Source organism: Erinaceus europaeus, chromosome 3 (genome assembly GCF_950295315.1).
Source record: "Erinaceus europaeus chromosome 3, mEriEur2.1, whole genome shotgun sequence".
Taxonomy (NCBI): domain Eukaryota; kingdom Metazoa; phylum Chordata; class Mammalia; order Eulipotyphla; family Erinaceidae; genus Erinaceus; species Erinaceus europaeus.
The window spans coordinates 62,607,224-62,628,896 of record NC_080164.1 but is presented as its reverse complement, the minus strand read 5'-3'; the positions used below and the strand labels follow the sequence as shown (position 1 = coordinate 62,628,896).

Below are 21,673 nucleotides of genomic sequence, written 5' to 3'. Positions count from 1 at the left end.
ATGTGAAGACTTTGACAGCTGAAATTCACTTACTTGTCAAACAAAACTTATAGCAGATTAGAAGTTTACTATAATTGATAACTCCATTATGATTGGAAGTCCTTTCTAGTATGATTTTAAGGTTGTTTAAACAGTTTAAACTCAATAAAATGTGGAAAGGTAAACAGAATAACCATGGTTAAAAGCCTCAGGCATGAGAATAATTAACATAATCATTGCACTATCTGCCCCACCCATAACTCATACCGTTTCAGGATTAAATGTTTCAGATTTATGCCAAGACGTAAAAAAAGAAATCAAGGGAGGAAAAAACAATTTTTTTGATTGTTTCTGAATGTCTCTAGAAATCATGGCTGCGTCCAGCATTTTTTTTTAAGTCAATGTCATACAAAAATTCAGTCATTCAAATCACTCTCTTATGAAACAGATCTCACCATGTAGTATTATGAGTCCCCGGAGAGCGTCCTAGTCCAAAAAGCTCCTTGAAATTCAATTTGGCGTGCTTCTGACTGTTCCTGCAGGATTGCTTCAGGCACCCATTTTTAAAAGTGTCTTCCCATTGAAGAAAGAATCCAATCAGGAGAGTAGAACTAACCACGTGTCTCCATACTTGGGAACTGCCAGGGTACTTGAGAATGTTCTTCAAATTAGAGTAGTCCTTCTCCATGGGAAACATTCGAGAAGAAGTCCAGAAAGTCCCGGTGGAAATCCCCATGCATATCCCAAGGTCTACAATCACGGTCATAAAGAACCAAATTGTGGCCCAGAGCAAAATGTAGTCCTTTTCCTCAGGAAACATGGGAGAGGGAATCCAGAAAGTCCAAGGAGAAATCTCAGTGCATCTCCCAAGCTCTATGATCCCAGTCATAAGAAACCAAAGTTCCCGGTCAGGGAAACAAAGTTTGGCCCAGAGCAAAATGTTCCAGAGACAGAGTAACTGTCTCATGATGAAACAGTAGAGGCTTTGGCAAACCTCTTCATAAGTAGAAGAGAAGACCATAGTGCATAGGTAGGCAAAGTCTTCACTTATCTGGGAGTTGCGCAGGTCTGGCCCCACGTTGGGCGCCATATGTTGTTTTCGACGGGTTATGTTGTTTTCGCCGGGCTGGCTTCACGGGCAGGTAACAGATGACCAGGGACTCATGGTTGAACTGTAGGGAGTATCTCTTTATTCATGCAGGACGCAGCACAATCTAAGACGAGCTAAGTTAAACTCAAAGTACAGTACAGTACAACTCACAATGCTGTCTTTATATATACTTGCCAAGTAGGGTGGAAACAGGATGTGACATAGAGAGGGTGGAGAGAAAAATGACTGGTGAAAATCAGAGTGTGACAAAGAGGGGACAGAGCAGGCGAGAATCCTATCACTGAACCACAAATGCCCTGGAGGGAGGGTGGAACTTGTTAACAATGGTTATGTAAATAGAATGAAGTGGTTATGTAAATAGAATAGTGTTAAGCAGGGGGGATTTAAACCAAATGAAACAGAAGGGGTCTCATGCATACCAACAGGAAGATGGATCAGAAAACACAACCCAACAATATGTTGTCTACAGGAAACTCACCTAACTCAATAAGACAAACACAGACTTAAAGTGAAAGGATGGAAAACTATCATACAAGCCAATGGCCCACAAAAAAGGGCAGGAACAGCTATTCTCATATCTGACATGATAGACTTTAAAATAGATAAGATTAAAAAAGATAGGAATGGACACTACTTAATGCTCAGAGGATCAGTCAATCAAGAGGACTTAACAATTATTAATATCTATGCACCCAATGAGAAGCCATCTAAATACATCAAACTTCTACTGAAAGAGCTACAGCAATATATTAACAGTAACACAATCATAGTAGGGGACTTCAACACCCCACTATCTCAACTTGACAGATCATCCAGGAAGAAAATCAGTAAAGACATAAGGGAGCTAAATGAAGAGATAGATAAACTAGAACTATTGGACATTTTCAGAGTCATTCATCCCAAGAAACTGGAATACACATTTTACTCAAATCCACATGGATCATTCTCAAGGATAGACCATATGTTAGGACACAAAGACAGCATCAGCCAATTCAAGAGCACTGAAATCATCCCAAGCATCTTCTCAGACCACAGTGGAATTAAACTAACACTTAACAATCAACAAAAGATTAGTAACAGTGCCAAAATGTGGAAGTTCAACAGTACACTTCTTAACAACTTCTGGGTCAAAGAGGAAATCAAGGAAGAAATCAAAATGTTTTGAGAGTTCAATGAAAATGAAGACACAAGCTATCAAAATATTTGGGACACAGCTAAAGCAGTCCTAAGAGGGAAGTTCATAGCTATACAAGCACACATTAGGAAACAAGAAAAGGCACAAATAAACAGCCTGATTGCACATCTTAAAGACCTAGAAGAAGAACAACAAAGGAACCCTAAAGCAACCAGAAGGACAGAAATTACTAAAGTTAGGGCAGATAAATAACATTGAGAATAGGAAAATCATACAAAAGATCAATGAAAGTAAATGTTGGTTCTTCGAAAGAGTAAACAAAATCGACAAACCTTTAGCCAGACTCACAAAACAAAAAAGGGAGAAGACCCAAATAAATCGGATAGTAAATGAGAGAGGAGAAATCTCAACAGACACTGCAGAAATTCAACATATCATGCGAGGCTTCTATATGCCACCAAGCTAGAGAACCTGGAAGAAATGAATGATTTCCTAGATACCTACCAACTTCCAAAACTAAGTAAAGAGGAAGTGGATAACATGAACAGGCCCATCACAGCTAATGAAATTGAAACAGTTATCAAAAGTCTCCCCAAAAATAAAAGTCCTGGACCAGATGGTTTTACAAATGAATTCTACAAAACTTTCAAAGAAGAACTAATACCTCTACTTTTAAAAGTCTTCCAGAAGATTGAAGACACTGGAATACTCCCTGCCAGCTTCTATGAAGCCAACATCACCCTGATACCAAAAGAAGACAGGGACACAACCAAAAAAGAAAACTACAGACCAATATCTCTGATGAACATAGATGCGAAAATATTGAACAAAATTCTAGCCAACTGGATACAGCAGTATATCAAAAAGATTGTTCATCATGACCAAGTGGGGTTTATCCCAGGCATACAAGGTTGGTTTAATATACGTAAATCAATCAATGTGATCCACCACATCAACAAAAGCAAGACCAAAAACCACATGGTCATATCAATAGATGCAGAGAAAGCCTTTGACAAAATACAACATCCCTTTATGATCAAAACACTAGAAAAAATGGGAATAGATGGAAAATTCCTGAAGATAGTGGAGTCTATCTATAGCAAACCTACAGCCAACATCATACTCAATGGTGAAAAACTGGAAGCATTTCCCCTCAGATCAGGTACTAGACAGGGCTGCCCACTATCACCATTACTATTCAACATAGTGTTGGAAGTTCTGGCCATAGCAATCAGGCAGGAGCAAGGAATTAAAGGCATACAGATTGGAAGAGAAGAAGTCAAACTCTCCTTATTTGCAGATGACATGATACTATAAATGGAAAAACCTAAGGAATCCAGCAAGAAGCTTTTGGAAATCATCAGGCAATACAGTAATGTGTCAGGCTATAAAATTAACATTCAAAAGTCAGTGGCATTCCTCTATGCAAACACTAAGTTAGAAGAAATTGAAATCCAGAAATCAGTTCCTTTTTCTATAGCAACAAAAACAATAAAATATCTAGGAGTAAACCTAACCAAAGAAGTGAAAGACTTGTATACTGAAAATTATGAGTCACTACTCAAAGAAATTGAAAAAGACACAAAGAAGTGGAAAGATATTCCATGTTCATGGGTTGGAAGAATTAACATCATCAAAATGAATATATTACCCAGAGCCATCTACAAATTTAATGCTATCCCCATCAATATCCCAAGCACATTTTTTAGGAGAATAGAAAAAATGCTACAAATGTTTATCTGGAACCAGAAAAGACCTAGAATTGCCAAAACAATCTTGAGAAAAAAGAACAGAACTGGAGGCATCACACTCCCAGATCTCAAACTGTATTATAGGGTCATTGTCATCAAAACTGCTTGGTACTGGAACATGAACAGACACACTGACCAGTGGAATAGAATTGAGAGCCCAGAAATGAGGCCCCACACGTATGGACATCTAATCTTTGACAAAGGGGCCCAGACTATTACATGGGGAAAGCAGAGTCTCTTCAACAAATGGTGTTGGAAACAATGGGTTGAAACATGCAGAAGAATGAAACTGAATCACTGTATTTCACCAAATACAAAAGTAAATTCCAGGTGGATCAAGGACTTGGATGTTAGACCAGAAACTATCAAATACTTAGAGGAAAATATTGGAAGAACTTTTTTCCGCATAAATTTTAAAGACATTTTCAATGAAACGAATCCAATTACAAGGAAGACTAATGCAAGTATAAACCTATGGGACTACATCAAATTAAAAAGCTTCTTCACAGCAAAAGAAACCACTATAGAAACCAAGAGACCCCTCACAGAATGGGAGAAGATCTTTACATGCCATACATCAGATAAGAGTTTAATAACCAACATATATAAAGAGCTTGCCAGACTCAACAACAAGACAACAAATAACCCCATCCAAAAATGGGGGGAGGACTTGGACAGAATATTCACCACAGAAGAGATCCAAAAGGCCGAGAAACACATGAAAAAATGCTCCAAGTCTCTTATTGTCAGAGAAATGCAAATCAAGACAACAATGAGATATCACTTCACTCCTGTGAGAATGTCATACATCAGAAAAGGTAACAGCAGCAAATGCTGGAGAGGGTGTGGGGTCAAAGGAACCCTCCTGCACTGCTGGTGGGAATGTCAATTGGTCCAACCTCTGTGGAGAACAGTCTGGAGAACTCTCAGAAGGCTAGAAATGGACCTACCCTATGACCCTGCAATTCCCCTCCTGGGGATATATCCTAAGGAACCCAACACATCGATCCAAAAAGATCTGTGTACACATATGTTCTTGGCAGCACAATTTGTAATAGCTAAAACCTGGAAGCAACCCAGGTGTCCAACAACAGATGAGTGGCTGAGCAAGTTGTGGTATATATACACAATGGAATACTACTCAGCTGTAAAAAAATGGTGACTTCACCATTTTCAGCCGATCTTGGATGGACCTTGAAAAAATCATGTTGAGTGAAATAAGTCAGAAACTGAAGGATGAATATGGGATGATCTCACTCTCAGGCCGAAGTTGAAAAACAAGATTAGAAAAGAAAACACAAGTCGAACCTGAAATGGAATTGGAGTATTACACCAAAGTAAAAGACTCTGGGGTGGGTGGGTGGATGGGGAGAATACAGGTCCATGAAAGATGATGAATCATATAGTGGGGGTTGTATTGTTAAATGGGAATCTGGGGAATGTTATGCATGTACAAACTATTGTATTTACTGTTGAATGTAAAACATTAATTCCCCAATAAAGAAATAAATTATTTAAAAATTAAAAAAAAGAATGCTTGACCTACAATCTGACAATCTATCAACACCAATCTGTGTTCATAGCAGCAGTTTTTAATAGCATTAATATGGAAGCAGTCCAGATGCCTATCAATAAATGAGTGTTTAAGGAAGTTGTGGTACGTACATTCTGTTGTGGTACAGCGGAATATTATAGAGCTATTAAAAATGATGTGCACATCTCCTTTGCAATATTTTGGCCAGAACTTGAAGTTTATCATGTTGAGTGAGGTAAGCCAGAAAGAGGACCAATACTGAATGATCTCACACATAGGTAGAACTTAAGAAAAAAGGACACTAAGGAAAAACTTAAGGTGAAACATAAGGTGCACTGGGTGTAGTGTATTGCACCAAAACAAAGAACTCTGGGGAAGGTGGGAACCAAGGAGGGGGGAATAAAGAGACATTGATGTCTTGGTCTTATGGTTGGGGGTTGTCTCCCAGACACTTATAATGGGGAGATGAGAAGTTATGCCTATGTGTCATGACGGTACTGTACTGTAAACCATTATGCCATATATATATATACTGGTAGAGTGTAAAATTTGTATGATTGAGGTTCCTGGTTAAATTCTCCAGTACCTGCATGTACCAGAGAGATGCTGGCTTCTTTTTTGTGTGAATCAGTCAATCTCCCAATCTCTCTCTCTTATATTAATATATTTTTTTAATTTCCTCGGCAGAAAGGTTAGGAGGGAAAATGTGTCCTCCCATTCAGTAGCTATGCACTGCTTAGCAAGCTCTTTGCTCACCTCAAGACACATCTAACACACTGAGGAGAGGGAACCACACATGATTTCACTTCACGTTGTCACCCTGAGCTGGGCCAGCATCTCCAGGATTGGGTTCAAAGTCCAACTAGGAATGACAGTTTCTACACACTTATTTCCATTCCACAGTCATGTTGAAACATTTTGCATTAATCTTTACTCCCCACTCCACTTTTTTGACTCTTCCTAGGGCTGTCCTTACACCACACCCATACCTTGGTTCTGCTCCTTATGCCCTGCAGAGGGCAGGCATAGACTAGAGCACTCATGCAAATTAATCTCAGAAAATATACATCCCCAGAGGACCTGAGGCACAATGACTGAAGTCCGGGACTTTCCAGAGAGCCCATTAGTAGGCACCATCAGGGGACTTGGGTGATTTGTTAAAAAGGAACCAGGGCCAGCAACATAACTCATCTCGGTAGTGCACCTGTTTTGTCATGCATCCCAGGTCCCAGCCCAGCCCCTACCACACTGGTCAAGTTTTCATACTGTGGTATCTTTTCCAGTCTCTATCTATTTTTTAATTTATTAGTGGTTTACATTATATGCTTATAGGGTATAGTTCTACACCACATCTACCACCAAAGTTCTGTCTCTACCCCTACTGATAACCATTATAGCTATTACAAAGTTTCAGAGACAGTTTGCAGTTTGGCTATTTTTTTTTTTAAGTTCATGTATCTCAACTCTCTATATTCTGCAGGAACAAAACCATCTGGCAGTTGTCTTTCACCTTACCTCACTAACCACAATCACTTCAAGGTCCCAAAAGACACATTATTATTATTATTATTTTAAATTTTATTTTCCCTTTTGTTGCCCTTGTTGTTGTTTTATTGTTGTTGTTATTGATGTCGTCGTTGGATAGGACAGAGAGAAATGGAGAGAGGAGGGGAAGACAGAGAGGGGGAGAGAAAGACAGACACCTGCAGACCAACTTCACCGCCTATGAAGCGACTCCCCTGCAGGTGGGGAGCCGGGGGCTCGAACCGGGATCTTTCTGCCAGTCCTTGCGCTTTGCACCACGTGTGCTTAACCCGCTGCGCTACCGCCGGACTCATTATTATTATTATTTTTAACTGTAGATTTAATTTCTTTCTGAAAATCAGTACATAGCAAAGAAACCCCTGCAAGGACAAGAAAATTATAAAGGCACCAATGGTCCTAAGTTCATAAGTTCATCCCTAGCACCACCATAAGCCAAAGCTAGCTGTGCTCTAGTAAGGACAATTTTGTTTTTTAGGTTTGACCCAACTATAGCCAGGACTTATTTGACTTATATCTTAAGGCTGATGTAGTTGCTTTTTTTTTTTTTTTGTACTTCCAGTTTTTGACTTCAAGGTTCAGTGGTACAAATGGTCTTTAGGTGAATCTGAATCTTCCAAAATTTAAGGCCTCCACTACTCTGAGAGGTATTGATTGTGCATTTCCTTGGGATTTTTTAGCAGAAAAAAAAAAAAAACTAGCTAAGGGAGACAGCATAATGGTTATGGAAAAAGACTTTCATGCACTAGGCTCCTAAATCCAATGTTCAATTCCCATAAAAGTGCAGTTATGAGGGGTTATGGGAAAAAAAAAAACTATAGTATCTAAGAGTGTTCTGTAGGACCCTAGTTTTTATTTATTTATTGCCACCATAGTTATCACTGAGGCTTGGTGCCTGCACCATTAATCCACTGCTCTTGATGGCCATTTTTGCTTTCTTTCTTTGATAGGGCAGATAAATTGAGAGGGGAGGGTAAGATAGACATCTGCAGACCTGTTTCATTGCTCATAAAGCCTTCCCTCTACAGATAGGGAACAGGACTCGAACCCAGGTCCTGGAGCATGGTAGTGTGTGTACCTGGCCAGGTGTACAACCACCTAGCCCCCTAGAACACTAAATTTTAAAAGGCGGAACTACTGAATTTATGTCACCACTGTTTTCTATGACCATTGCACTCAAAAGTCCATTTGAATGTCCTAGTATCTTTTTGACAATGGCAGAATATCTGGGGGAAAAACCTGACCCTCTTTTTTGACAAGAAGGCAAATTAGATTCAGAACTCTTGACAACCACCAGCCAAAAGTTTGTAAATTATCTTTTTTATTTTCTACTTGTTACTATATAATACCAGATATTCTCTATATCAGTCAATTCTGAAGTTTGAAGTATTTTCCTTCAAGTTGTTTCAAAAGTTGTATTTGAAAAGTTTTCCCTGCCATTCATTTGCTCTAAGAAACCTGGATCAATAGGGATACTTGTAGATCACAGAAGAATCTGTTTGGCGATAGTGTCTTGAATCCGACTTTAGCTCTCAAGAAAAATGTACCTTGACCCATTAAGATGCAAGCCAAATGGGATGCGATAAAGTCCAGTCTTTCAGAATTAAGTCCTCTTCTAGGTTTCACTTTAAGCAAATAGGGAATGCAGGTGGGTAGAGTTAAATAAAGTTGCCTAATATCTGACCTATAATAAAACAAAAATACTAGGCTGGGCCTACCAAGCAGAAGAGTACTGAGATCAAAGTTCAGCAATGTGAGATTACATTGAAGCAGAAAAGCTTTTGTTAATAGGAAGCTATTTTAGGGTTGGTTAAGGCAATGATTGGGCAGAAAAGGATAATTTAAAAGATTGGCTTAACAGTAACATGTAAAACATAATCTGTGACAGTGACTATTGATGTTAACCAAATATTCAGGTGCTTATTTACTTTCCTAGTTTTTTAGTGCAGCTACTATTAAGAAATAGTGATGGCTTTTAGGAACATTCCAAAATATTATCTAATTTCTCTTCCATGATTACTTTGGAGGCAACATGCTGACTAATGAAGATGAATAAAGACAGATTAACTAATATCAGAATTTATGAGAAAGACTATTTGGTTGCTTACGTGTAATGGCACCATAACTGTTCAATAATCAAGAAGGAAGAATTGGGTTTGGAAAGTAACTATAGCAGCAATGGGAGTCTGAGTCAAATGAAGGCATAGCCTACACTGAAAATTCAAAGAAAGAGTATGAACCCAAGAGCTATTTTAAATAGGAAAACCTGGTAGGCTGAAGTCATTAATCAAGATAACTATTTATTAACACCTATTATTACTCACAAGGCACTATGTGAGATACAAAGACATATAAATCACATTTCCAAATGCTTTTAATCTTGAGAGAATACATGTACATAAATTATAAAGCAGACCTATGTCATAATGGTAAAGAGAATAGATTTTAAAGGCAGATCCATATTCAAGATCTAGCTTCACATTTTACTAGTTGTGTCACCTTGGACAAATTATTTAATGCCTAAAAAATAATAATAAATAAAAACTTCAGTTTTGTTCTATCTGTTGAATTAGTAGTTACTTTATAGGACCAAACAATTGATTCCTTGTAAAACTCTTAGCTGAGTGTTTCACCAATCAGCAAGTGCTCAACAAATACTAACTAGTAGTGTTAAAAAGCTGATCCAAAAAGAACATGGTCAGCAGCCAAAAAAGCTCTGAGAGGAATAACAACTGTAAAAAGTACTATTTGGAGTAAACAGTGCTGTTCTGCTATTTTCTGCTTTTTTTTCCTGCTGTAGCCTCCAGTTATTTAAAGTGCAGTGATACCTGGAACCTCAGACAAGAGATGTGCCTGAGAATCAGTTTCTAACATTTATCGTGTAATATGACAAACTTCTGCAATAAGGTAACTTTTTTCACATTCGGATTCTGGCATCCTGTATCAGTTCTATAATACACTGTGTAGAGTGTTTATTCAAATACTGTTAACAGCAAAGGTGAAAGAAGGGAAGGTATTAGTCAAAACAGATAGAATGCTCAAATGATGGACTTAAGAGATGCAGACCTATCTTAAGATTTTTACAGAGGTCCTTTATTTAACTAAAGCTTTTATCCAATTCAGTCTATTCCCTGTCTGGCATAACGACGTTGATGTTGAATAACTGATGACTTAGAACTGAAAACTTTTCCACACACACTGCATTTATAAGGTTTCTCTCCTGTATGAATTCTCAGATGTCGTGTAAGTCTACATCTCACAGTAAAGGCCTTCCCACACTCGGTGCATTCATATGGCCTCTCTCCAGTGTGAATCTTCTGATGTTGTGTAAGGGATGCTCTATCAAAGAATGCTTTCTCACACTCACTGCATTGATAACGAGGTGCTCCAGCATGAGCATTTTGATGTCTTTTCAGTGAGGAGACACCGTAGAATGCTTTTCCACATACATTACATTCAAAAGGCTTTCTGCCAGTATGAATAAGCTTATGACGAGTAAGTATGCTTTTCTGGCTAAAGGCCTTTCCACATTGACTACACTGATAAGGACTTTCTCCAGTATGAATTCTCTGGTGTCGAGTAAGGGAGGATTGGTCAAAAAAGGCTTTTCCACACTCACTACATTTAAAAGGCTTCTCTCCAGTATGAATTCGTCCATGTACAGTTAGGGATGAACGGTCAAAAAAGGCTTTTCCACACGCACTGCATTCATAACGGCTCTCCCCAGTATGAGACATTAGATGCCTACTGAGACTGCTCCTGTGACTGAAGACTTTTCCACACTCAAGACACTCGTAAGGCTTCTCACCACTGTGAGTCCTTTGATGGCGTATAAGAGATGAGTGAACAGTAAAGCTTTTTCCACACTCAATACATTCCTGGTTTCTCTCTCTAGTGAGAATTTTCTTGGGAAGGACTGACCCTGGCTGTAAGCTTTCCACTTGGGAAAAGGAGTTATTACAAGTTTCTGTCACAGGGGTTTCCTTCTCTGTTTCCAAGTCATCTTCCAGAGCAAGAACTTCATATTTAGGACGCAGAGGATCTCTCCTTCCAAGTCTTCCCCTTATTGTTTCTACTGTTTTTGTTCTTGATGCACACTGAGTTGCAGATTTAGTTGCAAAATCTGGAAAGGACAGAAAACATATGTGTAGTTTCTTTCCTCATCTAGGAAATATTATAGCAGAAAGCATATGACAAATCTGTAAAATGATGTATTGTTATTGTATTGCCTAATCACACAAATAGTCTTATACCATAGGGAAAGATCAGCAGTTGGGAATGAGGAAGTTAGGGTATATAAATGATAGTATGTGTTATAGAAAAGAGGAGAATTTCAGAGGTAAATAGCATAATGGCTATGCAAAGAGACTCTAATACCCAAGGCTCCAAAGTCCCAGGTTCAATCCCCCACCCCCAGCACCTCCATAAACTGGAGCTGAGCAGTTAAAAAAAAAAAAAAAGGGAGGAGAATTTCCATTGGGAACATGATTAGGTTAGGAAAATATGGGGAACATGATGGGGAAGGTGAAAATATAAGAACAAGATGGGGAAGGTGAGGAATAGGGTTATCAAAGTATCCATGGTTAATACAGTAAATCTGAAAAAATAAACATCTGATGAATAAAAATGAATACTTTAAAGTGTAGAGAAAAAGATGAAAACTTGCAGGTGATAGAGAACAAACAGTAAAGCAAAACAAATTTTAAAAATTATTTTTAATGTTTATTTGTTGGATAGACAGAGAAATCGAGAGGAAAGGGGAGATAGGTATAGACGCTTCACTTATAAAGCCTGCCCCCTGCAGGTAGGGTAGGGACTAAGGGCTTAAACCTGAGTCCTTTGCACATGGTAACATGTGCACTCAGCCAGGCATGGCATCACTTGGCCCCTAAATCAAAAAATTTATTTATTTATTTATTGCCTCTAGTTGCTAGGGCTTGGTGCTGGCACTATGAATCCACCGCTTCTGGTGGCATTTTTTTATTGTTGTTCTTTTTCATTAAATAGGACAGAGAGAAATTGAGAGGGAGTGGCTTACAGAGAGAAAGATAGACACCTGCAGATCTGCTTCACCACTTATGAAGCATCCCAGCTGCATGGGGGTCAAGGTACTGAACCCGTGTCCTTGCATGTATCCTTGCACATAGTACTATGCATTTAACTACTATGTGCACTTAACTGCGTGCACCATCCCTGGCCCCCGCAAAATATTTGAGAAAAAGGTGATGGTCAAAAGCTTTCCACCACACATCCAACTAACAATCACAAACCAAGACTCTCCACTGCCCTGTTTATCATATTCCATTACCTAGAGAGACTTTCTGTGGACATTTTTTCTTTTCAGATCCATGAAGATCAACCATCCAAGTTTCATCCTCTCTCTTCAAGTGAAAAATCCTATCAGGTTGAGGAACTGGGAGTCCTGCTCAAGGAGAAAACATAAGCCAAGTGACCTCGAGATGAAAACATAACTACTCTACAGTTTAATCCTTTCAAGACTTGCAGAGAAAAAAATGCAAGACGCAGGAAATATACACCAGGAAGAGGCTCTAAGACTTGGCAGAGTACAGAAAATGCAGAATGTCTAAATGGTGGCTAAGAATAGATTTCTGGAGGGACAGGATGGTGGTGCAGTTGGTATACAAGACCTAGTATATAGGATATATCTGCTAGAGCACACGTTACTATGTGAAAAGACCCTGGTTCTAACTCCTGGTTCCCACTTGCAAAGGGAAGATTTGGAGATACAGAGTGAGAAAGACTGAGAGACACCTGCAGGTGGAGCCCAGGGGCTTAAACCAGGGTCCTTATGCACTGTAATGTGTGCACTTAACCAGCTGTGCTACCATCTGTCCCCCAGAGGAAAGCTTCATAGGTAGTGAAGTAGAGCTGTAGGTGTCTGCCTCTCCCCCTTCCCTCTCAATTTTCTGATTCAGAAAAGGAATTAGTCAGGAAGATTATAAAATCCATTTGGAGTTACATTACTTTTTCCTCATGAAGGAATGGAAGCACTCTCAGCTTTAGCAATGCTAAGATTAAAAGAAAGAGTCCTTGGTTCAAGAAAGAGAATGGAACAACAACAACAACAGACACACACACACACACACACTCACTCCAAACTAAAAACCTGTAATGAAGGTGTCCATTTTTGTTTGTATCAGTATAATGATTTTATTAAAACAAGCAGATCATGGGCATTGCAGGAAAATTAAAGATACATGGTGTTAACACCTGCTTTTTTGACCTGTCATATATGAAATCTGCAAGGTGATTTCTTTGAGTGCAGCCCACTGCTTAATTTAGGCCTGTTTCTAGATCTATACACTCTTGGGTTTTTGTTCTTGAAGTTCCTGCATGGTGTTCATTACCAACAGGAATCCAACTTTACTACCTTTGTCACAGGAGTTTCTATAATTGCAAAATGTGGGTATCTCTCAAAGACTGGATTTAATACAGATATTAAGAATCAAGAACATATCTTGTCTTCTACTGGGAGACTCAATCTAGTATTCCCACCCTCTGCCCTCTTTTACAGGAAAAACAATTATTGCCCCCCTCTTCTGCGTCTCTGAGGCAAAATTTACCCTCAAGAATGATGACCCCTAGTTCCACTCTTGGTCCTCTAGGTGGACATGATTAGTTACCTGGCAGGTGATTTGGGGAAAGAACCAGGCAAATTTAACTCACCTTCTTGTATTTGTCCCTCTTGAAAATTAACTATAAGAAACAGACACATACTCAGTTCTGCTCCTCCCAGTCCTGGGCCTTCATGTTGCAAGAAGAAACTACTGAGGGAGCTCAGTTCTGCTCTACATGAACACAGTAGTCTAACTCCTGGGAAGTTCTCCTTACCCAATGAGACAATGCTCTTATAATTCTCCAGCATCACCTCCTTATACAGATCCCTCTGAATGGGATCCAAAAGGTTCCACTCTTCATCTGTGAAAATCACGGCCACGTCCTCAAATGTCACTGTGTCCTGGAAATATAATTACATTCTTCCTTATTCATATTCCTGTCTACATGGACCATACAAAACTGTCATTGAGATGACAGCCCAGGAAGATGTGGAGTGAGAGGAAGGGAAATGATTTTGACAAAGTAGGACTTTGAAACATTTGGGAAGAATAGAAAATCCTCTAAGACATAAAATTCTTGGTCACAATCCCACAACATTGTGTTCACTGATGAAGTTCAAAATACCATGGGCTCTTTACTCAGAGTTACAGAAAATTTGCAAGAATATAACAACTACCATGTACCTTCACCTAAGTTTCCCATATGTTAATATTTTATCTCTCCTGTCTTTTCAAATAGTTGTTTTTATTGATTTAATATGAAACACAGAGGGTGTGTGTGTGTGTGTGTATGTGTATGTGTGAGAGAGAGAGAGAGAGGCCAGAGCATCACTCTGGTGAGAGAGAGAGAGAGAAAGAGAGAGAGAAAGAGAGAGAGAGAGAGAGAGAGAGGCCAGAGCATCTCTCTGGTACATGCAGCACCGGTAACTGAACCAGGACCCTCAGGTATGCAAGTTCTGTGCTTTACAAGTTCAGCTATTTCCCTGTCAGTTTTCCTTGACTTCTTGAAAAGTAACCTGCAAACATGGTGTCCCTTTACCCACAAATGGTTCAGTGCATATTCCATAATCCCAGTATAATGACAAAAGTCAAGGAAATAACACTAGTATGCTATTATCTATCTATCTACCTTATTCAAATTTCACCAATTATCTTAGTTTTCTAACAAACCTCAAGATAATTATGTTGATTAGATAATCTGTAGGATACTTCTCATTTCACTCTGAATCCCTCTGATTCAGTAAGATTACATCTTCTGTCCACTAAATCTCCAATATGTCTGTATAAATTCTAAGCCACACTATGACTCTATCAAGACTCTATCTCTAGACAGATATAGGGCAAACCTTATGTCTTCATTTACACACAACTCTTCAGAACACTGAGGTCTCTTTTAACATATGTGATATTCTTCCACCTAACTCAATTCTTCCAGGAGTATGGGATCTGACTCAGTCCATACATGGGTGGAAAGATAAGTCAGGGTTAGAACCAGCACGCTGTCCTATTGGTGTTTAGGCAAAACCACACAAAATGAAGGTCACAGCAGCTGAAAGGATAGTGGGCATATGTCCAAGGCAAGAAAAGTACACTGAAATCAAATGGGAATAGCACTTACTCATGAGTCCTTCATCCACATGTCTTTGTTTGATCAAAGAAGCTCCAGATAGGGAAACAAAAGTGACTACATTCTGAAGATTAATAGGGTATTTTAGAAACACAAAGAGCTCACCTGGCATCTGGCACTTGGAAACAGAGTAGCCATTTTCTCCTGTGTGTTCTCCTTGAAGGGCAGAATCCTAAAGAGGTAGAGGTATGGGGTGAGAAGTATGAAAAAGATGAGGCTTGTTTTGTAACTTTCTGATTCATGAAGCAAGAAATCTCCATATACTAGTGAGTTATATATCCACCTTCATTTTCTACTTTTTAAAAATTATTTTTATTTATTTATTGCATAGAGACAGCCAGGAATCAAGGGGGAAGGGATGATAGAGAGGGAGAGAGACACTTACAGCACTGCTTCACCACTTGCAAAAAAGCTTTCCCCCTGCAGGTGGGGACCAGGGGCTCAAACCCAGGTCCTTGAGCACTGTAACATGTGCGCTCAACCAAGTGTGCCACCACTCGGCTCCTTCTCTCTCTCCCTTTTAACTTTTTATGTATTTAATTTGACAAGATAGAGAGATTGAGAGGGAAGGGGAATAGAGAACAAAAGAGAGACAGAGAGATACCTGCAGCCCTGCTTCACTGCTAGTGAAGTGGTCCCCCCTGCAAGTGAGGACCAGGGGCACCACTGCCCACCCCCCTCCTCCCCCAATTCCCAATAACCTAAAAAAGGAAGGTAAAGCAAGGCTAAGAGCAAGCCCATATCATATCATACTATGAAATTAAGGCTACTTAGAACACAATGGGCTGTTTTACCATGACTCTAGAAGCAAAATTATATTCCTGGGAATTAAAAACATATAAACTCACACTGTATTTATAATTAACATTCCACATTGCTAAGAATGATGACTAGACAAAAAGTGAAAAGAATTTAAATAATTATCTGGATGAGATATGTCAAATAAATACCAGTAGCCTCTCCAAAGGGAAAAACACCCTATTCATAACCCTGTGCTAAAGCAGCAACACTTGGGCAGCCCAGATTTGTTCTACACAAAACTTTGTCTAATTTCTAAATCACACTGTTATGCCACAGATGTAAAATGCACCAGGCAAAGAAGCACACTAAGATGTATGTGACTTGAAAAGATGACCAAAACATATAAAGAGCTCACCAAACTCAGCAACAAGAAAACAAATGACTCCATCCAAAAATGGGGAGAAGATATAAACAGAATAATCTCCATAGAAGAGGTCTGAAAGGCCAATAAACATATGAAAAAATGCTCCAAGTCATTGTCAGAGAAATGTAAATAATGACAACAATGAGATACCACTTCTCTCCTGTGAGAATGTCGTACATCAGAAAAGGCAACAGTAAAAAATGCTGGAAAAGTTGTGGGGTCAAAGGAAGCCTCTTGCACTAATGGTGGGAATGTAAATTGGTTCAACCCCAGTGGAGAGCAGTCTGGAGAACCCTCAGAAGGCTAGAAGTGGACCTATCTCATAACCCTGCAATTCCTCTCCTGGTGATATATCCTAAGGAACCCAATACACCCATCCAAAAAGATTTTTGTATACATATGTTCATAGCAGCACAATTTGTAATAGCCAAAACATGGAAGCAACACAGGTGTCCAACAACAGATGAGTGGCTGAGCAAGTTGTGGTCTATATGCACAATGGAATACTACTCAGGTATTAAAAATGGTGAATTCACCTTCTTCATCCCATCTTGGATGGAGCTTGAAGGAATCATGCTAAGTGAGATCAGCCAGAAAGATAAGGATGAATATGGGATGATCTCACTCATAGACAGAAATCGGAAAACAAGATCAGAAAGGAAAACTCTAAGCAGAACTTGGAATAGAGTTGGTGTATTGCACCAAAGTAAGACTCTGGGGTGGAGGAGTGGGTTCAGGTCCTAGAACATGATGGCAGAGGAGGACAGAGTGGGGCTTGTATTGCTGTGTGAAAATGTTATGCGTGTACACACTATTGTATTTTACTGTTGACTCAAACCATTAATCTCCCAACAAAGAAAAAAAAGATATAAAGCAAAAAAAAAAAAAACTAGGACTGGGTGGTGGCGTACCTGGTTGAGCGCACGTTACAGTGCTCAAGGACCCGGGTTTGAGGCCCCAGTCCCCACCTACAGAGGGAAAGCTTTGCAAGTGGTGAAGCAGGGCTGCAGGTGTCTCTCTTTCTCTCTCCCTATCTCCCCTACTCTCTCGATTTCTGGCTGTCTCTGTCCAATAAATAAAGGTGGGAGGGTGGGGACACAGAACTTTTGGTGGTGGGTGTGGTGTGGAACTGTATACTGTAATCTTATAAAATACCATTAATAACAAATAAAAATATTCTTAGGCATATATACAAAAGATGTGAATACACTAATTCAAAGGAACATATGCACCCTATGTTCATAGCTACACTACTCACAATAGTCAAGGAGTGGTAGTGATTTAAATGTCCATCAATAGATGGCTGGATAAAGAAGTGATGGAATGGATGGAGCTTGAAGGAATCATGTTAAGTGAGATAAGTCAGAGAAGGATGAATATGTGATGATCTCACTCATAGACAGAAGTTGAAAAATACTACAATGACGCCAACCTGACTGCCCTTGCTAGACGACCTCACCAATGTGTCCCGAAACCCCACCTCCTTAGAGTCCTACCCAACTAGGGAAAGACAGAGACAGGCTAGGGGTATGGATCAACCTGCCAATGCCCATGTCCAGTGGAAAAACAATTACAGAAGCCAGACCTTCTACTTTTGGCACTCTATAGAGATCTTTGGTCCTTACTCCCAGAGAGATAGAGAATAGGGAATCTTCCAATCGAGAAAGAATATGGAACTCTGGCAGTGAGAATTGTATGGAATTGTACTTCTCTTACCCCACAATCTTGTTGATCATCATTATTAATCACTAATAATAATTTTTAAAAGAAGTTGGATAATAAGAAAACACAAAGCAGAACTTGGACTGGGTTTGGTGTACTGCACCAAAGTAAAAGACTCTGGGGTGCCGGGAAGTGTTCAGGTCCTGGAACATGATGGCTGAGGAGGACCTACAGGGGGTTGAACTGTTATGTGAAAAACTGAGAAATGTTACACATGTATAAATTACTGCATTTTACTGGTGACTGTAAACTGTTAGTCCCCCGCCCCCCAATAGAGAGGGGGAAAAAGTGATACGATTGGTGTAGAATTATACCTATTATTTTATAATTACATAAATCACTAATAAAATATTTTGTAAAGATATGGTCATCTCCTTTGCACTATCATTGTCAGAAGGCTTCGTGTTAAGTGAAACAAGCCAGAAAGAGAAAAATCAACACCGAATGATATCACTTATAGGTGGAACTTAAGAATAAATAACAGTAAGGGAAAACATAAGGTGAAACTTGGAATGGGTGTGGCCTATTGCACCAAACCAAAGGACTGTGGGGAAGGAGGGTAAGGGACAGGTTGAAGGGACACTGGGGACCTTGTGTATCTCCTGGACACCAAAGGGAGGTCAGAGGCTGTCCCTATAAGTAAGACTATACTGTAAACCACTAACTTTCCAATAAAAAAATTTAATTATATATTTTCACCTTAAGTGACAAGAAACTGCCTTGTCCTTAGCTTTTATACGCCTCCCTCAAAATTTCCTAGCACTCTGCTACTTTCCTACCCGATCACTCATGAGGAGGTTCAGGACTCCTGGGTTCAATCAACATCCAGCAACACCATAAGCCAAGAGCTGAGTAGTGCTCTGGTCTCAATGTGAGTCTCTTTCTCCTTAAAATAAAATAAAATAAAATATTAGAAAAAAAAAAAGGAAGTTGTGAATTGAAATACAGTGGGCGTGCACTGGAAGACCTTCAGTCACAGTACCCAGGCCCCTAAGGAACGCAGTACTCTGGGGAAGGACAGATTTTCCATAGGCCATCTTGCGGACAGGGGACGTCCCCACTCACACTGCACTATGCAGGTTGACTCCACCCGCGAGACCCCTTCTGTTCCCATTGCACCTCCCCCTGGTTCTCACTGTCCCTTTATCTCCACCGATGCACTCACGCCACTCCGCGAAGACACAAACCTACAGCCTCCACCTTCCCGCAGTGTCCGGGAACCAGGAAGACACCACCGCTTCTTGTTAGGAAAGCAATGCGCCTGCGCAAAGACTTCTGATGCCCTCGCCTCCAATCGAGACCTGACTTTTGCACAGACTACAAGTCCCAGAGGTCTCGGCGGGCAACGAAGCTTTAATATGACGTTTTCCAAAAAATCATTTCCCAGGGCGGGGGAGAGAGCTTAATAGTTATGCAAATAGATACTCTCAGATCTTAGGTTCAATTCTTCCTTACCACCATAAGCCAGAGCTGAGCAATGCACTGGTTAAAAAAAAAGGGGGGGGGGAGGACAGGCGGTGGCGCACCTGGTTAAGCGCTCACATTACAATGTGCAAGGGGCAGGTTCAAGCCCCTGGTCCCCACTTGCAGGGGGAAAATCCTAACAAGTGGTGAAGCAAGACTGTAAGTGTCTCTCTACCTCTTCCCTTCTCTCACCCGCTCCTCCCTTTTCAATTTCTTTCTGTTTCTGTCCAGTAATAAATAAATGAAAAGATTTTTTTTTTTAAAGTTTTTTTAAAAAAAATCAGCTGCTGGGAATCGGGCTGTAGCTCAGCGGGTTAAGCACACGTGGCCCAAAGCGCAAGGACCCGGGTAAGAATCCCAGTTCAAGCCCCCAGCTCCCCACGTACAGGGGCGTCGCTTCAAAGGCGGTGAAGCAGGTCTGCAGGTGTCTGTCTTTCTCTCCTCCTCTCTGTCTTCCCGTCCTCTCTCTCTTTCTGTCCTATCCAACAACGATGATATCAATAGCAACAACAATAACTACAGCAGTTAAAAAAAAAGGAGGACAACAAAAGGAAATAAATAAATGAATAAATAAATGGTCAGCTCCAGATAAAAGAGTTGTCAATTTAAACCAAATTGTATGGAAGAGGAGGTACCATTCGCAAGGGAGTGGCCAGTGAACGCACACCCCAATGAACACACACATTGCTATGTTGGAGGACCCAGGTTCAAGGACCTGGTTCCCAGCTGCAATGGAGAAGCTTTGCAAGCAGTGCTGTGGTGCTGTAGGTGTATTTGTCTCTCTTCTTCTCTTTATCCCTTTGCCCTCTCAATTTGTCTCTGTACTTTAAAAAAAAAAAAAGCGGCAGATTTGTTGTAGTGCAGGGAGAATAGAAGGGGAGGGGGGCTGGGTGGTGTCTCACCTGGTTGAATGCGCATGTTACAGTGCACAAGGACCTGAGTTCGAGTCCCCAGCCCCCACCTGCATGGGGAAAGCTTCACGAATGGTGAAGCAGTGCTGCAGGTCTCTCTCTCTGTCTGTCTCTGTCTCTCTTTCTCCCCCATCCTCCTCCATCTCCTCAATTTCTGGCTGTCTCCTCTCTATCCAATAAGCAAATAAAGATAATAAAAAAAAAATTTTTTTTAAAGAAGGGGAGGGAGAGGATGAGAAAAAAAAGTGTGTCTTATCCTTGGAGACCGTCCTTGTCACCCATTTTTCATTGCCCAGTAAGAGAAAAAAACAATATTGTGTTTCTGACATTTGGAAAGGGCTTGGTTTTTCTTCAACGTGCTAACTTTCAGAAATTTGGTTTTAATTTTGAACTGGAGAGATAGTTTTTTTTAAAATTTTTTTTATTTAAGAAAGGCTTAATTAACAAAACCATAGGGTAGGAGGGGTACAACTCCACACAATTCCCACCGCCCAATCTCCATATCCCACCCCCTCCCCAGTAGCTTTCCCATTCTCTATCCCTCTGGGAGCATGGACCCAGGGTCATTGAGGGTTGCAGAAGGTAGAAGGTCTGGCTTCTGTAATTGCTTCCCCGCTGAACATGGGCGTTGACTGGTCGGTCCATACTCCCAGTCTGCCTCTCTCTTTCCCTAGTAGGGTGGGTCTCTGGGGAAGCTGAGCTCCAGGACACATTGGTGGGGTCTTCAATCCAGGGAAGCCTGGCTAGCATCCTGATGGCATCTGGAACCTGGTGACTGAAAAGAGAGTTAACATACAAAGCCAAACAAATTGTTGAGCAATCATGGACCCAAAGCTTGGAATAGTGGAGAGGAAGTGTTAGGGAGGGTACTCACTGCAAACTCTAGTATACTTCTGCTTTCTTACTTTGGTGCCATACTCCAAACTCAGTCAATTTCTGCTTTGCGTTTCTACTTCTTTTTTTTTTTTTTTTTACATGCATAACATTCCCCAGATTCCCATTTAACAATACAACCCCCACTATTTCATTCATCATTTTTCATGGACCTGTATTCTCCCCACCCACCCACCCACCCCCGAGTCTTTTACTTTGGTGTAATACTCCAATTCCATTTCAGGTTCGACTTGTGTTTTCTTTTCTAATCTTGTTTTTCA

At 40.2% G+C, this 21,673-nt stretch overlaps 1 protein-coding gene across 5 annotated transcripts; it reads right to left on the bottom strand.

Annotated features, from left to right (window-relative positions):
• Positions 1-9,332: 9,332 nt before the first annotated feature.
• Positions 9,333-19,403, bottom strand: ZNF2 (zinc finger protein 2). 5 transcript variants are annotated; one of them, XM_007525448.3, is made up of 5 exons: positions 19,332-19,403; positions 15,363-15,429; positions 13,905-14,031; positions 12,361-12,474; positions 9,333-11,175 (listed from the first exon to the last, which is right to left on the bottom strand). In XM_007525448.3, exons 2-5 carry the CDS (start codon positions 15,393-15,395, stop codon positions 10,172-10,174), a joined length of 1,278 nt encoding a protein of 425 aa, XP_007525510.1. In that variant the 5' UTR covers positions 15,396-15,429; positions 19,332-19,403; the 3' UTR covers positions 9,333-10,171. The 5 variants fall into 5 exon arrangements, with proteins under 5 accessions (XP_007525510.1, XP_060043268.1, XP_060043271.1 ...); XM_060187285.1 differs by having other exon boundaries at positions 19,310-19,382; XM_060187288.1 differs by having other exon boundaries at positions 19,336-19,370.
• Positions 19,404-21,673: the final 2,270 nt, after the last annotated feature.

Bases quoted from the DNA above. Each gene is read 5' to 3' on its own strand.
- ZNF2 (XM_007525448.3), bottom strand. From the start codon at position 15,395: ATGGCTACTCTGTTTCCAAGTGCCAGATGCCAG. The intron at 14,032-15,362 runs GTGAGCTCTTTG...TTATATTTCCAG, and splicing joins TTCCAAGTGCCAGATGCCAG to GACACAGTGACATTTGAGGA. The intron at 12,475-13,904 runs GTAAGGAGAACT...CTCCTTGAGCAG, and splicing joins TAAGAGCATTGTCTCATTGG to GACTCCCAGTTCCTCAACCT.